Here is a 27,409-nt window from a genome sequence, read left to right as displayed (position 1 = left end):
TCAGTGTTTCATAAATTAAATCTCTGGGGTATTGCCAATTTTACTCTTGAAAATAAATGTTGAGGTGACATAATTTTGTTTTGTTCAAGCAATACTGTATAAGTTTAATAGGTAGTATTTTGTTTTCATTTTGAGACGGGGTCTTGCTAAGTTGCTTAGAACTTTGTTTAATTGCTGAGGGTGGCTTTGAACTTGTGATCCCTGTCTCAGCCTCGTGAACTGCTGGGATGACACATGCACCATCACACCTGGTAATAGTATGTTTTTAAATCGGGGAGCAAAGTTTTTCTCCTTTTTTCTTATTTTAGTACCAGGGATTGATCCCCAGGGGCTCTTTCCTACTGAGCTACATCTCCAGTTCTTCTTATTTTTTATTTTGAGACAGGATCATGCTAGGTTTCTGAGGCTTGCCTTAGCCTCCTGAGTTGGAATTACAAGCATGTACCACCACACTGGCTTCTTTCATTTTTAGCATATTGATTGAAGTGGAATTTATTTGTAATATGCCAGTTGGCTTAATTTTTAAATAATTGTGGTTAATGAGCTGTCAAAAAATTAGTTTTTATTGATTGTTGGGATTTTTCTATTGGGATCATGTGGCAGGATGTGTGTGTTCATATATATATATGCCTCTTTATCAAAACAAATGACATTTTTCATGATTTTTATATTTTTTACTTCTTTTTTTTTTTAAATATTTATTTTTTTAGGTGTAGTTGGACACAACGTCTTTTATTTATTTTTATGTGGTGCTGAGGATCGAACCCAGGGCCGCCTCCTACGTGCTGGGCAAGTGTTCTACCGCTGAGCTACAACCCCAGTCCTATTTTTTACTTCTTGATATATATTTTCTTCAACAAGATTTCCATGCATGCTTTTTTAGAATGGGTTTTTAAAAACTCTTCCAATTTGTAGATTAACAAATGTCTTTTTCATTTTCTAAGAAGTCTGCAAATATCCCATCATAATCATGGATTAATTTATATGTTTACCACATTTTTTCTGTGATATTGAATCATTGTGGTTATGTACTTAAAATTTAAGGTGTTTTTTCCTCACGTAAATTATATCCTTCATGCTTACATTGTGAAAACTTATTTGATTGTAATTTGTTCCTCAGTCATCATACCAAAAGATACATCATGTTGGTGTGAGTTTCCTCTTGCCAGAGACCACTGAACCACAGTTTTTTTTTTTCAGTTTATATGAATTAATTATTGTAAAAAATCTCTCCACCCACCATAACTAATTGTTTGGTTCATCAGTAATAACATTCTCTATAGGATTGGTGTTGGTTTCGAAGGATTGGTGGCTATTCAGTGGACGCAGCGAGAAGGTGGATACAACTTATTCTTGGTAACCATAAGGTTCTTACCTGGAAGGCCAAAATAATGGGGGTGAAGAAAGACCTAATTCATGAGAAGCACCAGCCAGTTTCACAGTGAGAAGAGTGGAACTTTCCTTATTTAGGATTGGGGGGTTCAGAATGTCTTTCATTTTTACCAATTTTAGAAACACACATACTAGATGTCTTTGTTTTTTGCCTTGATCCATCCTAGTCACTGGGGGGCATTATCTGCTGTCAGAGGTATGTGACATGTCTCATAAGTCTTGGCCTTGCTGGAAGTGTGAGGCTGACTCCAGTCTTCTGGGTCTGTTTTTGTCTTTATCTCTTATTATAAACTCAAGTATTTCCTACGATGCACCTAACACTTATCCATAACTATAGATTTTCTTTAACTTCCAATGGTGTTACCATAAACCTGTGGTAAATAGTGAGAATCCTTGAAGAGAACAGATGTGGAGAAGTCTTTAATTGTCCCACATTTAAGAATGCTCACTGGGGGCTGGGGATGTAGCTCAAGTGGTAGCACGCTCGCCTGGCATGCGTGCGGCCTGGGTTCGATCCTCAGCACCACATACAAACAAAGATGTTGTGTCCTCCGAAAACTAAAAAATAATAAATATTCAAATTTTAAAAAAAAAAAAAAAAAAGAATGCTCACTGGATCAAAACCTTATAAATGTGAAATATATAAGACAGTTGTCATTTGTAACAAATAGTTTCCAAGTCTTCATATAGAGCAGTCCTATAAATGTAAGCAATAAAGATCTTGATGCAAAAGAATGTGTGTAGAATGCTGAAGAAGTTACATAAGCTGAAGAAAATGTTCTACAGTTTATGAATATAACATCAGTGGCTCATTCTTTTTTTAATATTTATTTTTTAGTTGTAGTTGCACATGATACCTTTATTTATATGTGGACCTGAGGATTGAACCCAGGGCCTTGCACATGGTAGGCGAGCGCTCTACCACAGAGCCATACCCCAGCCCCAGTGGCTCATTCTTAAAGTAGATCCCTAGACTCTTGCTAATTTTTACTTTTGAAAGTAAATATTGAGGCTACATACTTACACAAGTTTTGTTTAAGTAGTGTGAGTTTAATAGTTTCATTTTAAATCAAATCACATAATAAGTTTTTCTTCTTTCATTTTGAACCTTGTTGAGTCTGTGAATTAGAAATGTATTTCTAATCAACCACTGTGTGGTTAATGGTACCATTGAAAATGAGATTTTGTTAATTATGATTTTCCTATGGGGCTCATGTGTCAGGTTCTTACCTTTTACAGATATTTACTCATCTTTCTTTTTTCAAAACAAATGACATTTTTAAATGTCAGTGTGACTTCTTTTTTATAATCTTGACGTATATATATTTTTCAAATGGGATTTTGTACATTTTTAAAGAAAGGGTTTTCTTAACCTTCTAAACAATTGGTAGATTAACAAATGTTGTCTTTTTCATTTACTGAGAAGATATCTGCAAATATCCCATCATACATGTGGACTGGATCAATATATAAGTTTGCCACACTTTTTGTTTGAGGTTGATCATCATTAGGTGCTCACAACTAAAGGTGTTTTTGCCTCATATAAATTTTAGTTCTCATCCTTATGTTGTTAAAAATGATTATTTTGATTGTAACTTGTCCTTCCACCAAGGCCATAGTTTTTGTCAAACAGGATGCAGTGAACTAGTCAGTCCATCCAACATCTGTAAATGGCTATGTGGCTCATCAGTGAAGGCATTCTCCATAGAATGTCCATCAGTATGGGTATTTGTTTAGGGATTGGCTTGGATGCGGTGCAGTGAGGCATCTCCTTCTGTTGGATGTGCTGATGAGCTGAATGCATTTGATCTTTGGTAACCACATTAGTTCTACCGGAAGCCAAAGTAATGGAAAGAAAGCAAACCTAATTTATGAGATATATATGTCAGTCATCTTAGTGAGAATAGGGAAGTCCTGTTCATTTTTGTGACTCACAATGTATTCTGTTCTACCAGTATTTAAAGACAAATTTACAGGATGTCTGTGTTTTCATCTTGATCCATTTTATTCACTGAGGAACATTATCTGCTTTCAGAGGTGTGTGATAGTGTCTTCATAAGGCCTTGCTATGTGAGTCTGGCTCTAGTTTTTGCCTTTGTCACTTATTATATTTCCTACATTGCATTGGACAGTGTTCTCGATTCCACCGTGCAGCCAGCACGCTGGTTTCATACAAGAGGTTTGTAGCATAGAAGTTAACTAGTGAGATCAAAATAAACACACAAGACTCAATTACCTTTTTCTTTGACCAGGTCCGAGACAGCCCTCCCTCTAGCTCTCGCCTGGAACCACCCGGTGGGGCAGCAAAGCTGACTCAGGACTAGCAGGAGAGAGAGAGAGAGGGCACGCCAGGGAGTGGCCTTTTATTGGGGAACAAGAAATTCAGGGGAAAATTCCATCCAATGAAGGTCGAGGGGGGCAGCATTCCAAGGTCAAGGTCAGTGATTGGTCTCAGGGTCAATGGTCAGTCACACCCCCACACGGACAGGCTCTCGCACCTGGAGAGGGCGGGGATAAGCTCCAATACAGTTTGGCCAGAACGCCTCACACCCAATCAGGGAGGTGCCCAATCACATGCAAGAATGGCTTCCCACACTCGATGAATACAGATACCTTTCAACTTTCAATGTTGTTATCATAAGCCCACACTAAGGTGACAATATCATAAATTCATATGTTAAATGTGAATTTATGATATTGTATAAAATGTGCTTAAAGCAGGTAACTTACTGAACATCACAGTTGAGCCTAGACTACCTAGAATTTGATGAGATCACTTATATTATCCTATGGGCTATTTAATAATAAAATATTAAAATATCTCATTTAATTCATTGAATACAGAACACTGTGCAATATCAGTTTTTATGGTCCTGAAAAGGGAGCCAAATGGACTGCAATCACCACAGCTCTCCAGCCTCATCAAAAAGCGCAGTAGTGCATACCACTACCCCAGCATGAGATTAGACTTTGAAAACCAAAGTCATTTTCTCCTGAACACATTCACTTTCTCACCATTTTCACAGTGAGAAGTTGTAAGTCAAACCCTCATAAGGTAGTGATCATCCTCATGTCAGTTAAATATATAAATTCACTTACTCCTTAGCATGATTATAATAATTCTCTTTAAATTTCCTTTATGAGTCTAAGGAGTGCAATATGTTCAGGTAAATTATCAGCAGAAGCCTTGGAAAGGACAGACAGTATCACTGTTGCAATCAAGCTTTTGTTTTTCAGAAGTTATGCCTTTGATGGTGAAGTTCTAAGCAGCCCTTGTGTGCCAGCATGCTAGACTGGAGATGTAGAATTAAGCAGGAATAATCCGGGCATGCTATACTCTAAATACAGTAGCAATGTGAAAAAAATTACTCTTGCCAATGCTAGTGTTTATATTTTTGTGAGAAAAGTGAGGTGGTGAACTCATGTTGAAACTTCCATTCATAAGATGAAATAAGGGCTATGAATGAAAGAAATTAACGATGGCAGGTGACAATATAGAAACTGGGGTGTCTGCTCTGTGAAGGGTCAGTGTGTGAGTAAGTGAGGATGGCATTGTTGATCGCGTCTGTTTCCATACCCACTGCCTCCCTCCTTAACAGCATGTCCACAGCTCTTCATGTATCAGTGTGGACACTGGAGGTACTGCAGGCAGACCTGCCTGGTGGGACTGACCATTGTGATTCTCTGTGGACAGACAGAATAGATCTTGTGCATTATTTTTGCAGTGGTTAAATGTTTTAGTACATGTCATGGGGGATCTTGGGTTTGGCCATGAGATTCTGGAACCTGAGCTTTCTCCTTACTTTAAACCATAAGTATCTGGGGTGTGTCTGCCGTCATTTTAGGATTTTAAACTACCTTTTATATATGGCCATGCCATTCTATTGTACAGAGTGAGTGATGCGAAGTGTATACTCTCGGGCCCTTGAGTTCCGCCCAGTTTGAGAATGGGATGTGGTCATCTACATAGTGCTGACCGATCATGTGCTGCCTTTGGATTTTCTGTGTTTAAACACTGTAGGCATACGGGCACCCTTACTCTATGTTACTTGAAATGAAGTTCAATTAAATTTAATTTAATTTTAAATTAATGAAATGAAGTTTCTAGTAAAGATCAATCCACACCGCCTTACTTATGTTTTTCCAAAGTTCCACTGTGCTTGTTCCTCCAGTAAGTAGCCATTGAATATATTTTGTAATGTTCTGGGAAATAAAAATGTCCAAGACATAAATTCAATTATTAAAAAAAATATATAAATCTGTACTTTCCATTGAGACTGACTTGTTAAATTTTCCTGTCTTTATTTTCACTAAGACTACTTTATATAACATGAGTGATTCCCCATATGGTGTTCATGGCCTCAGCTTTATTTTTTTTTTTCTTCATGCAAGTACAGTTCTCTCAGTGTCCTTTTTCTCTGACATTCTAAAATGCCACCTCCCTCTTGCCCTTCACTCACCATCTGTTGATAGATCACAGTCTTCTAAGCGTAGGCCACTGTTCCTTGTATGAACTTCCTCCTATTAACCCCTTGTCGTGTACTGAATTTTTTCCTGTTTCCACTTATATTTTGAAGCCCTGCCATTAGGATGGCATTTGGAGTTGGTACCTGTAGCAGTTATTAGGGTTCCCTGAGTGCACAAGCTTGGACACTCATCATGCGCTTAGTGTCCTAAGAAGAGTAGAGAGGATGAGATAGAGCACTCTCTGCCTTGTGAAGACAGCAAAAAGCTTTCCATCTGCAAACCACGAAGATGGCCTTCACTAGGAACCAAACTGATCAATGGTTGGATCTTAGGCTTCCCAGGCTTTAGGACTGTGAGAAATACGTGCCTTCAGTGTGATCCACTCAGCCCATGGTATTTTGTTACAGTACCTTGAGCTAAGACACCTATCCAATGTCCTTTCCTCACGTTAACCACACACCGTAGTGCATGATCAATCCATATGGATCTACCAGAAATCTCTCACTTTTCCTCACTGTATTTCATCCTTACATTCTAACTTAAATAGGCTTCTGTTTTAGGGTTCAGAGGAGAAATGGGTAGCACACTTAAATGTATAGTGAGTAATAGATTGATGAACGTACTGTGCCATTTCAACACAGATGCTGTTTCAGAAAGCCAGTGTGCTAACTGGAACATGATGAGGCCAGCCAAGGTGGGGTGGGGGTAGGGGTTCATCACTAGCCCTTCAGGGGCAGCAGGCAGAAGCTACCAGGTGCAGTGAGACCCTGAGCAGGACATAAATGCTATTTAGCAGAAGCTGTGGCCCTAGCAGGACTGCCAAACCCCCAGGACCAGGGTGGCAGACAGGAGAATAAGTGGCCTAACATCCCACTATTGGCTGATTTCCTGGTGGTCCATCTCACTTGCCAAATCAATCAGAAGCCAGATTGTGGGAACCTGACTACTTACTCATCAACTTCCTGGGCTGCCGTGCAGGGTGGGGAAACAGTGACTCTAACAGACAAATAGGTCATCAGCACTGTCTGCTTTCTGCTTTTCCTTAAAGACTCAGGTCAGGTATTATATCTTTGGCAAACTGATTTGTGGTTTTTTAAAAGTGTCAAGATCATCAGCTCATTCCTCCAGGTTCCTACACAAAGCTTCTCATTAGAGTTTCCACATTTTTGTGTCTGACCTAGAAATCTCATGACTATAGATGAACTTTCTGGGATATATGTTGCATTTGGTGAGCCACCCATAGCTTGACAAAGAACAGCCCTGTGACTTGACAAATCTTCATACCAAGAATATATAGTAATATTCCATCTCAGTCCAATGATCAAAATTCTCTGCTTTACCTTAACCTGTCTATTTAACATCCCACCAATGTGTTCTCTGACTGTATTCCTTAAAATAACCTTTGTTCTCTGTCTATAAATGTTATTACAACCCCTTTTTTATTCAACACACATCCCTAAAAATAGCTTTATCTATTCTAGGTTGTTAGCATTTCCATATGAATTTTAGAATCATTTTAGAACCAGTATATGACTTTCTATTAAATAAAGTTTTCTGAAATTTTTCTGGGATTATGTCAAATCTACAGATCAATTTGGGGAGAAAGGCCCCCATAACTATATTGAGTACGCCAATCCATGAATATGGTATTTCTCCATCGATTCAGATTTTACTATTTTTTTCTCAACAGTGTTTTATTATTTTCAGTGCCACTATGCCACTTTTGCTAAATTTAACACCTCTTTCCACTGTATTTTATTATATATTATGAAAGTCATAAAGTTTAAACTTTTATTTACTCTTTATTTATTACTAGTATGACAATTTGATTTTGTATAATGTCCTTTTATGTTCCTAGTATGCCAAATTCATTTGTAATTACAATTAGTTGTTTTGTTGATTCCTTAGGAGATTATCTCTCTCTCTCTCTTTCTATACCAGAGATTGACCCGTGGGTGCTTAACCATTTAGCCCCATGCCCAGTCCTTTTTTATTTCTTATTTTTAAATTTATTTATTTATTTTTGTTGATGAATGTTTTGATTTTATTTATTTATTTATATGTGGTACTGAGAATCCAACCCAATGCCTCACACATGCCAGGCAGGTGCTCTAATACTGAGCCACAACCCCAACCCCTTGTTTTTTTTTTTTTATTTTTGAGACAGGATCTCACTAAGTTGTTGAGACTGGCTTTGACATTGGAATCTTCCTGTCTCAGCCTCCCCAGTCACTAGGATTACAGGCACGTACCACCACACCTAGCAGGATTTTCTATATAGACAGTTATGCCATCTGTGAATAAATGGTATGTTGACTCCTGACCAAAACAATATATGGATTGTATAAAGTTTTAGTTTCTTATATACAGTCTCTCTCTCTCTCTCTCTCTCTCTCTCTATATATATATATATATATATATATATATATATGTGTGTGTGTGTGTGTGTGTGTGTGTATATATATATATATAAAATACATATATAATATTATATACAGTGTTATCTAATATTTCCATTTTGTGCTTTATAGATATTATTAGGCACTTTTTTCTTTACATGAAATAATTGGCTGAATTTACCTACATTTTTACCATTTTTTTTCTTAACATTAAGAAATTCACTATATACTTCACTATATACATTCACTATATACTTCCAGGGTTTTTTCCTCCTTCAAATACATCTTTTGGAATTTTGGTTAGTGGTAGGTAACCTCCTAAATCTTTTTTTTTCCTGCAAATATCTTCATTTTGCTTTTATTCTTCACTATAGTTGACTGAAGCGATTACTTTTCTTTTTTTGGGGGGGGTACCAGCTATTGAACCCAAGGGTGCCTAACCACTAAGCCACATCACCAGCCCTTTTATTTTTTGAGACAGGGTCTCACTGGATTGCACACAGCTTCGCTAAGTTGCTGAGGCTCGCTTTTAACCTGCTACACTCCTGCCTCAGCCTCAGAGCCACTGGGACTACAGGCATGCACCACCAGGATCAGCAAGGAGCAGTCATTTCTAGGAATAAATTTTAGCCATTTTTTTCCACTGCTTTGGTCTATTCACTGTTCTTATTAAGCTTCAGCTTCCTTATCGACATAATAAAGTAGTAAAGCCTTTCAAGAAAAGACTTATTTTAGATAATGATCAAAGACATATAAATTAACATAGCAATGAGGACTTTAAAAATTTGTGAAATGCTTCTTGGTATAATGGCCTGGTATAATGGCATTGAAATTGATATTCTCACACATTGCAAGTAGAAACTGGTTACTACATAGCAAGATTGATAAAGATTTTCAAAGCTTTGAACATGGAAGATTGAAAATACCTAAATATACTCAGAGATACTAGTTACAATATAATGAACACAAGAAAGTTAATGGAAGAATTGTGTCTTTTTTCTAAGAGGGAATAATAGGGGTATTTGATCTGAGAACCAGACATCCTTTACTCTCCAGACGCCTTTGCCAAAACCAGTTGAGAGAAGTCACCATCCTGGCATCTGCTGCATTTCCCAGAATGCTTAGCCTTTGAGCAGCCCAACCCAGTCTGCTCCCTGGTAGGGGCTGGGTGACTGCTGATGAGACCTTCTGGGAGGAAAGTTCTACAAACTGAGACCTAAAGGAAGAAGGGGACTGAGAAAGTGTGACAGTGGTGGGAGGAGGGGGTTCCCAGGCAGAATGAGGAAGGGGAGAAGAAAGGGAGGGGAAGAATAAAGGCAGGAAGTAAATAAGATTATACAGCTAGGGAGGGAGAGAGAGGACATCCACCCTCCATGAACATCCATCCTCCATGAGGGTGGTGAAATCCTCATCCCCAGACAGGCTCCATGGGGAGGCCTCTGGGAACCTGCCACAGGGGAAGACATCTACAGAAATAAACCTCCGGTCCCTCCCACCATGGTCACCCCAGGCTGGGCTGCAGGGCCTCCCCAGAGGTCTCCAAGGAAGGTAAGTGGAACCCTGTTCCAGGGCCACTTTCTGGGATGCGTTAGCAAGTCCTGTGGGTGCTGAAGGCTGAAGATGTAAGATCAGAGAACACTGGAGCAGAGGAAGGCCCTGACTTGGGGACAGGTGAGGAGAGTGGACTAATGTGGGGTAGGGGTTCTATTGCCCACAGCTGCCCCCTTCCCAAATTTGTTCTGGTCTTCAGGTGTGTTCTGGGACAGGTGGTGTCCCTGTGCTGGATTATAGGGAGACATTTCTGAGCCAGAAGGGCAAAAATGTATAACCCCATATTGTTTCTGCATCATGTATGTAGCTTCTGCATGCACGGTATGTGCCTGTACATGTAGTTGTGGGTATGCTTATTGTGGGGCAGGTCACTCAGAAAACACAGCAAGTCCCAGTTTTGTCCAAATTGAAGAGTCTTTATTTAGCCAGGTGGCTGACAACTTCTCCCTGCAGGACCCATAACTTTCTCTGCAAGGAACACCCCCAAGTCTGAGCATTTTAGGACATTTAAAGGCAAAAACATAGCTGCAAGCAAGCAGGTACAGAAGCTGAACTGGGCAGTTAGCAAGACAATGCAGTGGGTACATTGGTATTTCCCACAGGACTTTTCAGGTTGGCATTGCAGCAAGCAAGCAGAAGGGAAGTGGGTCAAAATGACAAGTTAGAGAACGGTTATAACATCTACATAATCAGTCTCTGTCAAGGTACATTGCCCAAGAAACATGGGACCCAAAGAGAACAATTTTGCATTGCATAAGAATTGCCATTTTTCGTTGCCATGCATGCTAGGCTAGGTAAATGTTAGTGAGTACAGAGGCAGGACTTTCCCGTGGGAGAAGCATTTCTTACATGATATGGAGTCTCAGGTAAAATGGAGTCTGTTTGGTCATTGCCCATATAGCCTGGCCTATAAAACTTATATTAGATTCTTGTAGCTGCCTTTACAAATTTCCCCAAGTCTGATGGCTTGAAACAAGAAAAATTAGCTCTCACAGTTCTGGAGGACAAAAGTCTGAGATCAGGGTGTCAGTAGGGCCATGCTCCCTCTGAAGACTCAGGGAAGTCCTTCCTTGCCTCATTCAGCTTCTGGTGGCTGCATCTCTCCAGTCTCTGCCTCCATCTTCACACAGCCTTCCCCTCCCTCCCTCCCTCCCTCCCTCTCTCTCTCTCTCTCTCTCTCTCTCTCTCTCTCTCTCTCTCCCCTCTCTTCCTTATGGGGACACCAGTCACTGGAGTTAAAGCCACCCTACTCTAGGATGATCTCATCTTGAGGTCTTCCCTTGATTAAATCTGCAAAGACCCTGTGTCCAAATAAGGTCGCACTCTGGGGTAGATATGAAGTTGAAGGGACAGTGTTTAACCAGCACAAATTCCTTGGGCATGGAGCTGCTGTGTTCCTAGATTAACCCGATCTCAGATGAGCATCTGATAAGTGATCAGTAGGTTTATGTGGAATGAGTGACATCATCTCCGTTCCTGACTGAGAGTTTCATGAGTGTCACTTGCAGTGTGTATTTCACACCCGGGTAATTCTGTGTCATTGCTGAGCTCTGCCACCTTTGCCCCTGTATACACCCTCTATGGCACAGGTGCACAAGCAAAGAGAGCTGCAGAGGCTGAACAGCATCCCCTTGAGAGGAGAGGGCTCTGGTACAGGATCTGGGAGCCAGCCTGCGTGTGCTCCAGCTTGGGGCTCTGCCTGGGAGACTGCAGCTGAGGGGGACTCTGGCCCTTCTCCTCCCAGAGATCCAGGCTCCTGCAGGAACTTTGAGAAGGGTTGGAAAGTCTCACCAAGGGATTGTTCTGGGAAAGGAGAGAAGGGAGCACCTGCCAGGGGAGAGGGAGCTGAGAAAGCCTTCTGGATGACTTCAGTAACGTGCATTGAGGAGCAAGACCCCCGGAGCTTGCCGAGGGCAGAGGACATTCACTGTCAGAGGGGACATTAGCCTGGAAAGAGTAGAAGCCCTGGACTGCCATGGGGCCAATGTGGGTGAGGATGAGTGACAACCTGCTCCACAGAGAACCACCAGCAGTGACGATTGGTGGATAATAGCAGTGACGATAGGTGATGGCAATGATAGTCTTCCTGCTAGCAAGACTTGAGAAGGTGGTGTGGAATGCTCGGCATGTCACCCACACAGGGAACCCATGAGGGCAGGCCTCTGGTTATCCCAACACAGTGAGAATTTGTGATTTGAGCTACGGGTCTCCATGACCCCTCAACCAGAGGCAATTGTCACTGGCAGACAAAGGAGGTGAGATGGGCAGGCACAATCGGGTGGAGAGAGAAATGAGGAAGACAGAGGTGACAGATGTGTTCCAGTCATTGGTCCCTCTGGCTGGTTCTCTCTAGCTCACTAATGCTTCTTTCAGGTGTGAGATGACCTCCCCTGAGTCCAGCCAAATCGTCCATTTTTGGGGGTGGGATTCTGAGTCTGCCTAGCACTGCACTGACCTTGGTGCTAAAACAATACCTAGCAACCAGCTAGCAGGCAGGGTTGAGGGCAAGTCTGTGATACTGAAATGAACTTTGTCCCAAGTTAAGTACTGAAAATCTGTTCTCAACAGTAGCTTGAGTTCATCAATGATGTACATACGTGTGTGAAAAATGTATGTTCACAAATTTTTTTCAAACTTAAACCGCAGATTTTGAGTTCCTTGAACTCCTTAGCAGATGACATACTATCCAGGTTGATCTGCCCAACTTGACAGTCTTATTTATATATCATCATGTGTCACTCCTGTCCCCCTCAGGTGCTCATTCCAATTTGATCAAAGAGTATCCTTGGGGCTGGAGTTGTGGCTCAGTGGTAGAGCACTTGGCTGGCATGTGTGAGGCCCTGGGGTCAATCCTCAACACCACATACAAATAAATAAATAAAATAAAAGATCCATTTACAATTAAAAAGAAGAGTATCCTTCTATTTGTGTGAATTCTCATAAAATGTATACATTTCACATGCATGCTTCAGCTGTGGCCCATTCCTCTTTGCTGGAGATCTCAGCCTTGTTCTCCCAGAACTGTTTGGAGTCATCCGTGTTGCTGTGTCCACGTCAGGGTTGTGCTTCCTAAGGCTGCCTAGATCTTCACCGTGTGCACTCATCCTGGTTTGACTCCCCACTTCTCCAGTTAGTGGGGATCACTCAGACTGCCCTGACTTTCTTGCCATCCCAGATGATGCTACACTGAACGTCCTCAATCACAACCCCTCACCTGGGAGAAAGAAGGTCCTTCAGGTGGAGATCCAGGAGTAGTTTCTGGGACTTGGGGTAAGTGTTCTCCTAATTTGGACATGAACAGCCAGGTACCTACTGGAATGGCTGCATCCTATCTATCTTTATTTTTTTAATTGACAAACTATTTATACATGGTTATGTGGTAGAGTATGAGACTTTGACATATATATAGTGTGTGATGATAAAATTAGCATTCTCATCTCCTCAAAACCTTACTACTGCTGTGTGTTGAGAACCTTCTGTCTTTTTCTTTTCTCACTTTACTGGTTTAAGTTGTTCTTCTCTAGTGGCTGGTGAGCTTCAGTCTTAGTTGCCCTCAGCCTATTGAGTCTCCTCTTCTGCAAATTGCCTATTTATCCTTTGTCTAGTTTTTACCATGGTTCCAGTCTGTTTTCTTTTTGGTTTGTGGATGTGCCTTGTAGATTCTAGATATTAATCTCCTGTCTGTTTTCAATGCTGCAGATATCTTCTTGCAATCTATCTTCTGTTGACTTTATCCACAGGGCTCTCTGTGATTGGATATATGATGTCAGTGTAACGAAATTGATGGTTTTATTTCTCTTATGTTTTGTTTTGCTTTTCAAAGAAGTCTTTTCTTATTCTTTGATCATAAAGATCATCCAGCATTTCTTTTAGTAACTATGTTTGCATCTTCCTTGGCTTGGCCATTAATTAATTTTTTAAAAAATATTTTTTAGTTGTCAATGGACCTTTATTTATTTATATGTGGCATTGAGAATAGAACCCAGTGTCTCATACATGCCAGGCGAGTGCTCCACCACTGAGCCACAGCCCTATTGAATTGGGTCTTTATTCGAATGTGTTATCATGGAGAGTCCAGGTCTGCTTTTGTCTCCATAGAAAGACAGTTTTATCAACAGCATCCTATAAACAATCCATCTTTTCCCTTTTGGAATGTGCTGTAACCTTAAGTGAAATGGATTTTATCCTGGAACATAAAAATTACATTATAGAAAAAATGAGAATAGAACTGAAAGCTCTCAACATACAGAAGAGATAAGGGTTTGAAGAGATGGAAATGCTTATTTTATCATCGTACATTTTATATCTACACAGTGCTCCATGCCCAACCCTAGTACAAAGTATTTCTTAATTCTGACCCACGGGTCTGTTTGTCCTTCACTAATCCCCCAGAGCTTTATTTCCATGGCTTTCTAGACCATCACGATATCTGGGAATGCGATTTCCTCCTCCCCTCTTCCCTCGTCATTCTCAAGGATGACTTAATTTTTTCATGATCTTTATTCTGTCATGAAAGTTTTGTAATAAACATATCATCTTTCTCAAAAAAAATTCATCTGGATTTTTTGATAGGTCTTCTTTGAATGTGTAGATTAACCTTGGGGAAGAATAGTAAAAATTTTTTTACTATTGTATTCAAAAGTCATCTAGTTTTTAAAAAACTCTTCTTCCATGTTTTCTATTCATGAGAGGTTTAATTGAGCTCCATGGAGGTCTTTTGTGTTCTGTTCTAAATTAATTCCTAGATATTTGTTGATTTTGCTGCTATTTGGAATGATACTTTTTCCACTTTTAATTTTTTTTTTTTAGAGAGAGAGAGAGAGAGAGAGAGAGAATTAATATTTATTTTTTAGTTTTCGGTGGACACAACATCTTTGTTTGTATGTGGTGCTGAGGATCAAACCCAGGCCGCACGCATGCCAGGCAAGCGCGCTACTGCTTGAGCCACATCCCCAGCCCTCCACTTTTAATTATTTGCTAAGTTTGAACTTACAAAGAAATTGCAAATAGAATACAGAAAATCCGTGTACTTCCCTCAAAACTTCTCTTCTTGGCAGCCTCATATGTAACCCTTGTAGAATCACCTGAAGGTCAACAGTGATACAATACTTTTGTGCAAACACGTCTTACTTAAATATTGCCAATTTTTCTATAATGTCAATTTTATGTTCCAGGATACAATCCATCTCACTCAGTTGTTAATCAACTTTTCATTGTCATTTAGTTCCTTTTTATTTTTTGTATTGTTTTTATCGTTTAGTTCTTAGAATTTCTTTTGATTCCTGTCATTGGGGTGAAACCCAGGCCGTCACACATGCAGGAACTATCCACCGCTGAGCTACAAACCTAACCCTAGTACAAAGTATTTGTTAATTCTCCTTCTAGGCCAAAGATGGTTGAAGAATATATTACTATGGCAACATCACACAACTCAAGTTGATATTTCTGTTCTAAACATGAGAAATTATTCATATACCTATTATTTAATTCCTTTACTGCAGAATAGTCAGAGACTCTGTCTTCCTGATACTGGTATTTGAGAGTTTATCTAGAGTTTCCTCATGTCCTAACACAAGACTTTTCATAGGGCAAAATTCCATGTTCTTAAGTAGCATCTGTTCTTTGGTGTGGTAAAAACAAATGTGTGCTTATTTGTGTGTTTATATGTACATATTATAGAATAAATATAAACATATAATTGTACATATATATTACTTATAATATCTGGAATATGAAGTAAGATACCAGTTTAATTCCAAATCAAGAGTAATTACCAAAAAGGCAAATGGATTAAACTCACCAATGAAAAGATATACCTGTAGGTTGCTATGGTTTAGAAGAATCTGCGTGTGGCCATCTAGGCCTATCCTCAGTTTCTTAAGTACTTACACCAAGCTTACACTCATAATATAGGTACATTATGAGCACAATCTTATTTAATCTTGATAACAACCCTATCCATTTGAGATTGTTATCTTCATTTTAGGGAAGAGAAGACTAAAGTCACAAACATTCAGGATCCATTTAAAGGGCCCTCATCTCTGAAGCGGGGACTCAAGCTGGTTGTGGCTGGATAGATATTCTGAGATCCTATCTTTAGGATTTAAAATAGCAGTAATAACTATTACCAGTATCACTATTCCCTGAGTTCCTGCTGGGTGTCGTGCACTTAGGATGCATTATCTTGTTTAAACTCAGCACCTTATTCCAGCCAGCTCCCTGTGTCCATCTGTTCCACATCCAGGGATCAAAAATGTAGAAGGGCCTTTGATTCTTGTATCGGTATTGAACATGCACAGATTTTCCTCTTGTCATTTTCTCTACGCAATCCAGTGTAACAATTATTTCCATAGCATGGGTGTTGTATTGAAGAGCGTGGGTGTTGTATTGCATATTCTAAGTCATCTAGAAATGATTTAAAGCTACGAGAGGAAATGCACAGGTTCACGCAGCCCTTTCATGTAAGGGACCTGGTTATTTGTGGATGTTGACATATCGGGCATCTCAGAACCAATCTTGTTAACACATGGGACAGTTGTATAACAGTCTTTTCACATCTGGACCGACAATGACTGGACAGGTGAAGGAGCACCTCAGGGGTCCTTCTAGGAAGAACTCCCAGGTGACCCAGTGCTCCAAACACTGAGGCTTCTTTTCTGTCTCCTCTGTCAAGTGTGACTGCCATGTTGCGACTTAACCATACCCTCGTGTCGGAGTTCATCCTCATCGGCTTCTCCGCCTTCCCCCACCTCCAGCTGATGTTCTTCCTGCTCTTCCTGCTCATGTACCTCTTCACGCTGCTGGGCAACCTGCTCATCATGGCCACCATCTGGAGCGAGCGCAGCCTCCACACCCCCATGTACCTCTTCCTGTGCGCCCTCTCCATCTCCGAGATCCTCTACACCTTGGCCATCATCCCCCGCATGCTGGCTGACCTGCTCTCCGCCCACCACTCCATCGCCTTTGTCGCCTGCAGCAACCAGATGTTCTTCTCCTTCACATTTGGCTTCACCCACTCCTTCCTGCTCACCATCATGGGCTATGACCGCTACGTGGCCATCTGCCACCCGCTGCGCTACAACGTGCTCATGAGTCCCCATGCCTGTGCCTGCCTGGTGGCCTGGTCCTGGGTGGGTGGCTCTGTCATGGGGCTGGTGGTGACAATGGCCATTTTCCATCTCACCTTCTGTGGACCCAACGAGGTCCAACATTTCTTCTGCCACGTCCCACCCCTGTTGAAGCTGGCCTGTGGGGAGGATGTCCCAGTGGTGGCCAAAGGTGTGGGCCTGGTGTGCATCACGGCCCTGCTGGGCTGCTTCCTCCTCATCCTCCTCTCCTACGCCTTCATCGTGGCCGCCATCTTGAGGATCTCATCAGCAGAGGGACGGCACAAGGCCTTCTCCACCTGTGCCTCCCACCTCACAGTGGTCATCGTGCACTATGGCTTTGCCTCTGTCATCTACCTCAAGCCCAAGGGACCGCAGTCCCTGGAAGGAGACACCTTGATGGGCATCACCTACACGGTCCTCACGCCCTTCCTCAGCCCCATCATCTTCAGCCTCAGGAACAAGGAGCTGAAGGTCACCATGAAGAAGACCTTGCTCAGCAAACTCCTTCCCCAGAACTCTTGAAGAGGCTGGCCCTCCACAGGGACTGCTTGTGAGCAGTTCACTCTTCCATCTCCCTCCTCTCCTCCCTTCTCCTCCTCCCCTCTCTCCTTCCTTCCTTGTTAATGGTTATGCCGGCCGTTGCTCCCAAGCTTTTCAGCATTGATCATCTAGGTTCCATCTTTTTGGCACCTTTAATGAGATATGACTCATGTACCATATAATTTATTGTTTGAAGTTTTGTGCAGTCATCAGCACAGCCAATTTTGGACATTTTCATCACCTGCAAAAGGAATCCCTGATCCCTCCAATCATTGCTCCTATTTCCCCCAGGCCCTGACAACCACTAATATAGTCTCTCTTTGGATCTCCCTCTTGTGGACATTTCATAGAGGTGGAATCATATGATGCATGTCTTCCAGTGTTTGCGTTCTTTCACTCAGCATCATGTTTTCAGGGTTCATCCATGTTGTATGATGGATCAGTGCTTCATTCCTTTTCGTGGTTGTATGCTATTCCACTGTTTGGCTAGACCACATTCTGGTTATCAGCTCAGCAATCAATAGTCATTTGCTTTCTCTCTCTCTTTTGTCTATTATGAATTATGCTGCTCTAAATAATAATGTACAAATTTTTGCATGAGCATATGTCTTCATATCTTTTGCTATATACCTAAGAGTGTAATTGATGGACCATACAGTAACTCCGTGTTTAGTCATTTGTGGAACTGCCACAGTATCTTCCAAAGAGACTGCTCGTTTTAGATCCCCACCAACAGTGTTCTGATTGCTTCACATTCTCACCAATAACTTTAATTCCTTTCTTTTTCACTGTAGTCATCCTAGTGGTATCTTATTGGTATTTAATTTGATTTTTCAGGATTGAACCCAGGACCTTTCACATACTAGGCAAGCGCTCTACCACTGAGAAACCCAACGAGTAATGAGTAATGATAGATCTTAAGAGTTTAACGTATGTGTTCTTTTACTTTAAGAGGAAAATAGAATCAGTAGTTCTATTTTGAAGATGAAGAAACTGAAGTACAAAGAGATTAAGTCAGTCGCTAAAGTCCCGGCTGTGAAGCAGAAAGGCCCGGAACTTATTCTTTGAGTTGAAGAACAGGGATCAGAAGCACCCACTTCTCAAGGGGTAGGAGGGGGAAGACCAGGGAGGAAGGAGAGTTGGATTGGAAACAAGAGATGAACTCCAGCTAACACCAAGGAAATGAGCCCAGGATGAAGAAATACGTTCTTATCACGAGGTTAGGAAGAAATACCTACTGGGTGAGAATTAGGGAGACCCCTTAAGAGTTTGGTCAAACTGAACATCATGTTTCTGTTTTGTTATTTTTTAGTAGCTGAATTGATATGGAAAAGGTCATCATGTTTAAATACAAATTGAGTATAAACTATCCAAAGTGCCTGGGATTAGAAGTATTTCAGATTTCAGAATTTTTTTTTCAGATCTTGAAATATGTGCATCTACACATTGAGATATCCTGGGGATAGAACACGGGCCTCAACATGAAATCATGTATGTTTCGTACACACCACATACACATGTCCTGAAAGGAATTACCTGCAGTGTTTTTAGTCACCTGCACTTTGGCTGTGACCCATTATGGAAGTCACACATGGAATTTTCCAGTTATGACATCATGCTCCAAAATTTTGGACTTGGGAGCATTTTTCACATTTTGGATGTTGACAGAAGTTCAACCTGTATTGAGCTGTTTGCCTAAAAAAATTCCTGATCCCTTCTAAAGCCAGGTTCTTGGGTTACATTAGAAGTCCTGGGTAGGTAAGCAGCAATCCTGGGGACACCTTTCACCTTCCCTATGAAATGTGAAGTCCCACATGGTTGCCGCACAAGAGGGAAGGTGCAGGTGAGTCCCGGGGACAGCTGGTGCTCTGCAGTGGGTCATGGTTCCGCAGACAGCTTGGAACGTCCTGGAGGATGGGTGAGAACCACACTGTGTGACTGAAAGCTGAAGGTAAAGCTGGCTCCTGATTAACCCCAGAACCAGCACTGGGGTTCCCCATGGTTTCAGAGAAAAAGCCAACTTCCTGTAGTTAGGACCAATGTTAATGCCTTCTGAAATTAAAACAAACCTTATTTTTACTCCTTTACTTAGTATTAGTTGTTATATACATTTGAAACAATCAAAAAGGTTGGACTCAGTGATTATATGTTGCTTTTTTAAAAAAAAAAGTTTTTTTAATATATTTTTAGTTGTCAATGGAACCTTATTTATTTATATGTGGTGCTTAGAATCGAACCCAGGACCTCACGCATGCCAGGCAAGTGCTCTACCACTGAGCCACAACCCCAGCCCCTATATGTTGCTTTTTATAAGTAGCAAGTTCTAGACCTCTGGGTCAGAGTGTCGTGAGGGAGACAGGGTCCTATAAGAGCAGTATGTCAAATGTTCTATTTAAATGCTGATATAATGCTTTATCGCGGGGTTTTTGAAATTCCTATTGATTTAACATATATCAAATTATCACACTGTACCCAAAAATATGTATAATTTTAAAATATCAATTTTGAATGAAAAAAGTATTGCATTAAATATTATTCATCTTTGGTTGGGGATGTAGCTCAGTGGTGGGGCACTTGCCTGGCATTTCTGAGGCCCCAGGTTCAATCCCAAAGACCTTAAAAATCATATTTACCTCGTGTGCTGAATTTTGGGTGACCCCTTCAGTTGAGTACTTGAGGTGATTGCCTCGTTGCCCTCCAAAGGGGTAAAGATCACCTGCATTTTTTTTTTCCTTTCAAAGACTGAAAAATAGAAGTCACCATTAATTTACCTGGTGACAGAAAATAGGGATAAATGGCAAAGTCTGTGTAAATACAAACAGAATCTTGGAATGATGACCCCCAACCCACGGATGCTACAGAAGTCCCACTGGCCAGTCCCCCCGCCCAGGGGGGCCCTGTCTTCATCTCCTTGCACTAATCAGCTCCTCCTGTCTGAAGTCCCCAGTGCCTGCATTCCCCACTGTGTGCCCTTCCTTGCTAATGGTCTCCTCTGTGCCACATTCACTGGTGTCCCCAAGGCAGAGCCCAGAGAGGTGATTAGGGCACAGAGCATGAAAACAGGCTGCTGCAGACTTTCAGGGACACCCTCCCTGAGCTAACTGGAGCCCTGAGTCACAGATGCCAATTTCTGGGGACCATGGCCAGCTGCAGAGAGGCCACGCTCCGCCTTCCCTTGGCCCGCTCTTCCTGAGGAGGGAATTCCAGTCCCTCCTCAGGAATACTCTCCCTCTTATTCCAACCCCAAGCTACAAAGGTGTCTGTGCCCAGCAGTCAGAGGGGTCTCCCTAAAAGGGAATTGTTAAATGGTCCTCTTTTCTTAGGAAGTGGTACAAACTCTCATGCGGCCACCCAGGACACAGGGTCATCCCCTGCTCGGTCTCCACGTGCACTCTTCAGCCCCCAGCCCTCCCGTCCCTCTGACCAGCTGTGGCTAACCAACCACACGTGGACCTCAGAGCCCTTGTACCGACCCCACCTTCTACCTGGGACACTCCTGCCTATCCCTGCACACCCCTAAGTCAGCCCTAACTGTCACTTCCTCAGGAAGCCCTTCCCGACGGCCGCTGTGTCGCTGTCTCCATCACAACTTGCTCCTGCAACTCATCAATTTCCCTCAGAACTTTTGTCCCAATTTATCGTATGCATTAATTCACCACAAGATTCTCTGACTACCCCGTGGGGGCACTGGCTCCAGGCCCTCCCACAGAGAGCAAAATCAGAGGATGCTCAAGTTCTTCACAAAACTGTGTGGCAGTGTACAGGACCTGTGCACATACACCTGTAGGCTTTAAATCCCCACTAGATGACTTAGAATACCTAATAAAATGTAAACACTATGTAAATAGTCATTGCACTGTATTATTTGGGGGAATAATGGTAAGAAAAATCTGTATGGGTTCAGTACAGATGCCACTTTTTAAGATATTTTCATCCCCCAGTTGGTTGACTTGGGGGTGTAGCATGGCATGCTGAGGGCTGGTTCTGTTTCCTTCCTATCCTTGTTTTCCCTCTCAAGTGTGAGCACTGAGATTAGGGATCTTGTCTAAGTGGTTCAGTGTTATATCCCCTGTGGTGTCCAGAAAAGTACCTGGCACACAGTAGGTGCTCTGTCAATGTTTGTTGAGTGAGTGTGTGAGGTTGGTCATCTTTGGTCCTTCGAACAGGAGCAGTTGCGGGGAGGCTATCCTGTGTGCTATAGGACACTAAGCAGCACCCCTGTCTTTGGCCTGTGAGACGGTGTGGAACATCTCCACCTCTCTCAGTTGTAACCTAAAAGGACTCAGGAACTTGCAAAAGTCCCCTGATGGGGGGTAGAATTGCCCCTGGGTGAGAACCACTGATACGTGGATAAGGGAACACCTAGCTGACACATCTTAGGCCACAACAGGCTTGCCTCTGTCAGTACTCTCAGAATTTGGTCCTGCGATGGTTAATTACATGTGTCAATTGGACTGGATCATGGGATGCCGGGATGCCTAATTAGATAATTTCTTAGTGTGTCTGTGGGGTGTTTCTGGAAGAGATTACGATTGCAACTGATACACTGAAAAGTAGATGGCCCACCCCAATCTAGAAGGGCATCACCTAATCTGTTGAGGGACTGAGTAGAACATGAAAATCAAGGTTGGATTCATGCTCCCGCCTCCTGTCTGCATGAGCAGGGACATCGATCTTCTTCTCTCTTTGGTGCTCCTGGTTCTCAGGCCTGGAGACCCAGGTTGGAATGCTCACTCTCGGGTCTCTGCTCTTGGGCATTTGAACTGCAGCACTGTTTTTCTGGTCTTCAGTGTGCAGTTTTGTTTTCGTGAGACTTTTCAACCTCTATGATTACATGAACCCATATCTTATAGTAAATATTTATCTGCCTATCAACTACCTACATCTGTCTGTCTGTATCTTATTGTTTCTGGGTCTCTGGAGAACCATGACCAATACTGCAATATTAAAACATAATATTTCTGTGAGTCATTTCACCAAGCCTCCTGGGAATAACTTAAAGGTCAGGAACCATGACAGATGCCTCCCTGTGCCCCAAAGTGAACATAGGTCTTGAGATAGAGAGGCCACTGATACTTACTAAGGTAACATTGAGAAACTGGCATTTATTGGGTCTGTATGGATGCCAGACTCTGTCAACTGCCCTACACAGAAGGTGCTATTCAGTTTTGAGAACCATCCTAAACGTGTACACATTATTGTTAAAACCCAATTTAATGATGGAAAACTGATCCTACTAGATAACAGGTGATTCACCCAGGGGCAATCTGCTTTATCACTTAAGCAGTACACATCCCTACCTGCAGGTCAGCACTTCTCAGCCTCTGAGAAAGTAAGGTGTCATCTATCTCACTTCCTGTCAGCTATTGTCTTGGAGATGAGTCCTGGGGACACTTCACAGATGCTTGGAGTCAAACAGCAAAGGCAGTTCCTGGAGAAAGGGGTTTTGGGAGAAGAAAGGTCGGTCAAGACCCTCAGGTGGAGTGGCACTCTCCCGTGGTACCCCTGCTGATGCATAGCCTTTCAGGGCTATCCCACAACCCTGCTTCACTGAGCACCAAGACGAACATGTGGTACACAAAACCTTGATACCTAACAGGACTTCAAAGAGGGAGGGGCTCTGGTGAAGTACCCGGTTGGAGTGGGTTTAATGGTTGCCTTGTGTTCCATTGTATTAACGAGCCACCATTTCTTTAATAGCCCTTTATTCGTGATTTATCTCATGTTTTCCAGTCATAAATGTCACTGCTCTGAACACCTTTTTGTTTACACAGATGTGGAACAAATCTATGAGGCACTGACATAACCAAGTGTCTGTTCTAATCAGGAGTCAAGATTTGAACCTGGATCCGTCTGCCTGAAACATGCTTTCCCATGGCTCTGGGGAGCAATGAGATTTCTTAGTAAATACATAAGCAAATATTCTGGTTTGTTCAGTGGGGTGGGGAATTAATTAGTCCACCCTAGAAATATTTGTTCAGAATTGATTGTATGTTCCAACAACCATGCTGGTTCTGGAACGAACGAGGTGATCTAATGATGAAGCTTGCAGCCCAAGGATGCACAGTGTGGTGTGAGATATCCAGAGCTCAACTCACAGCTGGTGCCCATTCATTTCCCAGGTTCCCTATTCATTAGGACATCACTGGGCTCCGGGCCAGATGGATCTTATTTATTTTAAAATCATGACTCCTGAATTCATCAAAATTTTCCTCAGTGTGCCTAGGACGTAAGCTCCAGTACAAAATGGGTCACTATTGAGCTCCTGTGCCATAAAATAAGGATGTTGGGGTATTTGATTTGGAGAATGGACAGTCTCCCTGGAATTGGGATCCACAAAACCTCCTGTAGGAAGATACTGCATAAAGCCCTGAATGGAGAGGACATGGAGTCCACAAAGACCTGCATGACGCCTGGATCATCTGGGTCATGTGAACTTGAGTGAGTCACGCAGATTTGGAGCTTTAGTTTCCCCCTTTAAAATGGAGCATGTGTGTGGTTCTGTTTGTTGCCACATGAGGCTGTGAGGATATCCTGTGCCCCAGCATGAGGTGCAACATCATCCTGCAAAGGGGGCTTCTCTGGATTCCCCATTGTAACTGAAATTGTTGCCTACTTCCTGCCACTTGATGTCATCCCAGGATTTCTTTTTACTGCTAAAGAGAGAGACAGACTAAACTTGTACTTAGAACAAACGATGTAGTCTGCTATTCAACTTAAATGCGAAAACACCTAATTTTAGCTAATTATAAATACTCTTCAGTGGGATCGACCTGTAATCCCTCTTCATGGAGAAACAGATGTGCATTAAGCCCATGTGACATGAGATAAAATAAATTTTCATCCTGCGCTCTGAACTCATTGTCCTTGTCCACCAGAGTTTCCTGCTGGCCCATGCGCTGTGTCGCCATCTAGCACAGTGGACAGTATCTCACAATGGGGCACTTTTACTTGAACCAACCACAAAGGCATTTCTGTCTATAAGTATTCAAGATTCACACCTAAAGCATCAAAGTTTCCTCAGCTGTTTCCCCTGAATCTGATTGTTGCTGTTTCTAACTCATATTGCACAGATCTGGGCAATGCTGAACTATAGGGTGTTTTTGCTCTCCTCTGTGTTACTGATGGTAGTTTTTGATACACTTAAAAATCCGAGTCACTCCTCCCTGGTGCTGCCAGGTACAAGTGGAGCTGATGTCTGCCACTTCTCATGGCATTGAAGGTTTGTGCCACTGGAAATCTTAGATGACTCTGGATTTTGGCATGTGGAAAACAGGTTAGAGGTTTGGTTCTGATCAAGTGTCCTGTGGCAGATAGAAGTAGTCAAATATCATTGTCTCTGTGTTATTACCTCACATATCCTTCTGTCCCAAATAGATACCTGATGTTGATTAACCCCTGGTGTACACACTCAGATATTTCTTGCAAAGAAACCTGAAAACATCTAAAAAGTATAGGTTAGTTCATGTTGGTGGAGCATCATCTCTAACAGTGGAATTTGGAAACCCAATTTAGTTACTCCAAGGGACTCCTCCCAGAGCATCATATTTTTTCTGGGTAGAGTTTGCTGAGCAAGGTCTTCTTCATGGTGACCTTCAGCTCCTTGTTCCTGAGGCTGAAGATGATGGGGCTGAGGAAGGGCGTGAGGACCGTGTAGGTGATGCCCATCAAGGTGTCCCCTTCCAGGGACTGCGGTCCCTTGGGCTTGAGGTAGATGACAGAGGCAAAGCCATAGTGCACGATGACCACTGTGAGGTGGGAGGCACAGGTGGAGAAGGCCTTGTGCCGTCCCTCTGCTGATGAGATCCTCAAGATGGCGGCCACGATGAAGGCGTAGGAGAGGAGGATGAGGAGGAAGCAGCCCAGCAGGGCCGTGATGCACACCAGGCCCACACCTTTGGCCACCACTGGGACATCCTCCCCACAGGCCAGCTTCAACAGGGGTGGGACGTGGCAAGCAAAGTGGTGGACCTCATTGGGTCCACAGAAGGTGAGATGGAAAATGGCCATTGTCACCACCAGCCCCATGACAGAGCCACCCACCCAGGACCAGGCCACCAGGCAGGCACAGGCACGGGGGCTCATGAGCACGTTGTAGCGCAGCGGGTGGCAGATGGCCACATAGCGGTCATAGCCCATGATGGTGAGCAGGAAGGAGTGGGTGAAGCCAAATGTGAAGGAGAAGAACATCTGGTTGCTGCAGGCGACAAAGGCGATGGAGTGGTGGGCGGAGAGCAGGTCAGCCAGCATGCGGGGGATGATGGCCAAGGTGTAGAGGATCTCGGAGATGGAGAGGGCGCACAGGAAGAGGTACATGGGGGTGTGGAGGCTGCGCTCGCCCCAGATGGTGGCCATGATGAGCAGGTTGCCCAGCAGCGTGAAGAGGTACATGAGCAGGAAGAGCAGGAAGAACATCAGCTGGAGGTGGGGGAAGGCGGAGAAGCCGATGAGGATGAACTCCGACACAGCTGAGCGATTGGCTCTCTGCATGGAGGCTGTGCCTGGGTGTAGAAGAGGAGGATGAGGAGGAAGCAGTCAGCTACAGGATGGAGGAGGGTCAGGAGCGTCCACCTTTCCTGGACCTGCCAGCAGCTGAGCTTGATAAAGAATAACAGGTGGCATTAATTTCTTTCCCACTGTTACCTCCTGTAACCAATGCTCTCCTCAGTTTAGGAGGACCTGACTTTTTTCACCCTCATCTTGAGTATCTCGAGCATGCTCTTTTGAGAAGACTGGGATGTAGAAAAGCTGTGCAAGTTCTCAAGGTCAAGCTGTTAAAATGGCCAACCCAAGACTTGCACTGAGGGGTGGCTGACTCTAAGGACTGTACCCTTCGCTATTCCTCCCTGTTGTTCCCCCCATTGAAAATGTCCCTTTCCTGTAGCCTCCAGCCATTGCTTTCCTGCCCAGCTATTTCTTTGTGATCAATCCTGTTGTCCCCACAGCTTCAGGTGCCACAAGATTTTTCCTGCCCATGGTGTCAGCTCCTGGGACCGGGTGCATCTCCAATTTAATTTAAGTCAATCAGATTCTTTCTCTGAGGTTATCCATGTGGACAATCAGAAGGACAGGTGACAGACTGAGGTTGTGAGGAAAGAGCCAGAAATAACACTGTGCTGTTTTCCAGCTCCTGTGAGGCACATCTGTGTTCTGAGACAATGCCACACAACCATCAGACAGGAGGAGGCAGGCATTAGCAGACTTGAGTTCAAATCTCTACTCCCCTGCTGCGTAATTTGAGCAAGTTTCTTCATTTCTCTGCAACTGTTTCCCTTCCCCACCTCAAAGTTTTGTTGGGTGAAATAAATGAGTTATTTGAGAGTGCCAACCCAGGAGCTGTGACATATGATAACTAGATCAATACAATAAGTGAGCAAATGTGTGTGGTTTGTGCTTAGTAAATAATCCCAATTTAATGAGATTTCAGTGTTTCTAGATGAATCACTGAACCATATTTAAATTATCTTTTTTTTTCAAATTAGACAATAAAAAGTTTAAAAAGTAAACCACTCGTCTGCTTTCTGTTTCCACGGTTGGCCCGTTCTAAACATTTCATAAAAATGTGTGACAGCGTTGTCTGATTTCTTTTGTTCAACGTGGGGTTTCAAGGTTCATCCACATTGTAGCTGCATCGTGACTTTGTTCCTTTCTGTGGCCACACGATATTCCACTATGTGAATGTACTTCACCAGCTGATGGATATTTGGATTGTTTTTTCCTTCTGGCTTTGGTGATAGTGCTGCAGAGAACATGCTGGAGGAACTTAAGGCAGATGAGGGGTTTCCAGAGACGGGGCAAGGGGGATGGTAGTAACTGCTAACGAACAGTTTTTCCTTGGGGGAGATGAAAATGTCCGGCACTAGATGGAGAAGATGAGTTGTAAAACACTGCAGAGAGCAGGTCAGCCGGAAAATGTACTTAATGCCGCTGGATCTTAAACATTACTTATAT

At 42.7% G+C, this 27,409-nt stretch overlaps 2 protein-coding genes across 2 annotated transcripts; one reads left to right on the top strand and one right to left on the bottom strand.

The window, feature by feature from the left end:
• Positions 1-15,927: 15,927 nt before the first annotated feature.
• Positions 15,928-19,195, top strand: LOC124088067 (olfactory receptor 10H1-like). Its single transcript, XM_046437418.2, has one exon. It carries the CDS (start codon positions 16,493-16,495, stop codon positions 17,438-17,440), a length of 948 nt encoding a protein of 315 aa, XP_046293374.1. The 5' UTR covers positions 15,928-16,492; the 3' UTR covers positions 17,441-19,195.
• A 5,805-nt stretch (positions 19,196-25,000) lies between these two features.
• LOC124088068 (olfactory receptor 10H1) lies at positions 25,001-25,948 on the bottom strand. Its single transcript, XM_046437419.1, has one exon. The coding sequence runs from the start codon at positions 25,946-25,948 to the stop codon at positions 25,001-25,003; it is 948 nt and encodes a 315-aa protein (XP_046293375.1).
• Between the last annotated feature and the right edge of the window lie 1,461 nt (positions 25,949-27,409).

Source organism: Marmota monax, unplaced genomic scaffold, assembly GCF_021218885.2.
Source record: "Marmota monax isolate L192 unplaced genomic scaffold, Marmota_monax_Labrador192_F-V1.1 WCK01_AAM20220418_F8-fsc00021, whole genome shotgun sequence".
Classification (NCBI taxonomy): Eukaryota; Metazoa; Chordata; class Mammalia; order Rodentia; family Sciuridae; genus Marmota; species Marmota monax.
This window is presented reverse-complemented; position numbering and strand designations above follow the sequence as displayed.

Bases quoted from the DNA above. Each gene is read 5' to 3' on its own strand.
- LOC124088067 (XM_046437418.2), top strand. From the start codon at position 16,493: ATGTTGCGACTTAACCATACCCTCGTGTCGGAGTTCATCCTCATCGGC.
- LOC124088068 (XM_046437419.1), bottom strand. From the start codon at position 25,948: ATGCAGAGAGCCAATCGCTCAGCTGTGTCGGAGTTCATCCTCATCGGC.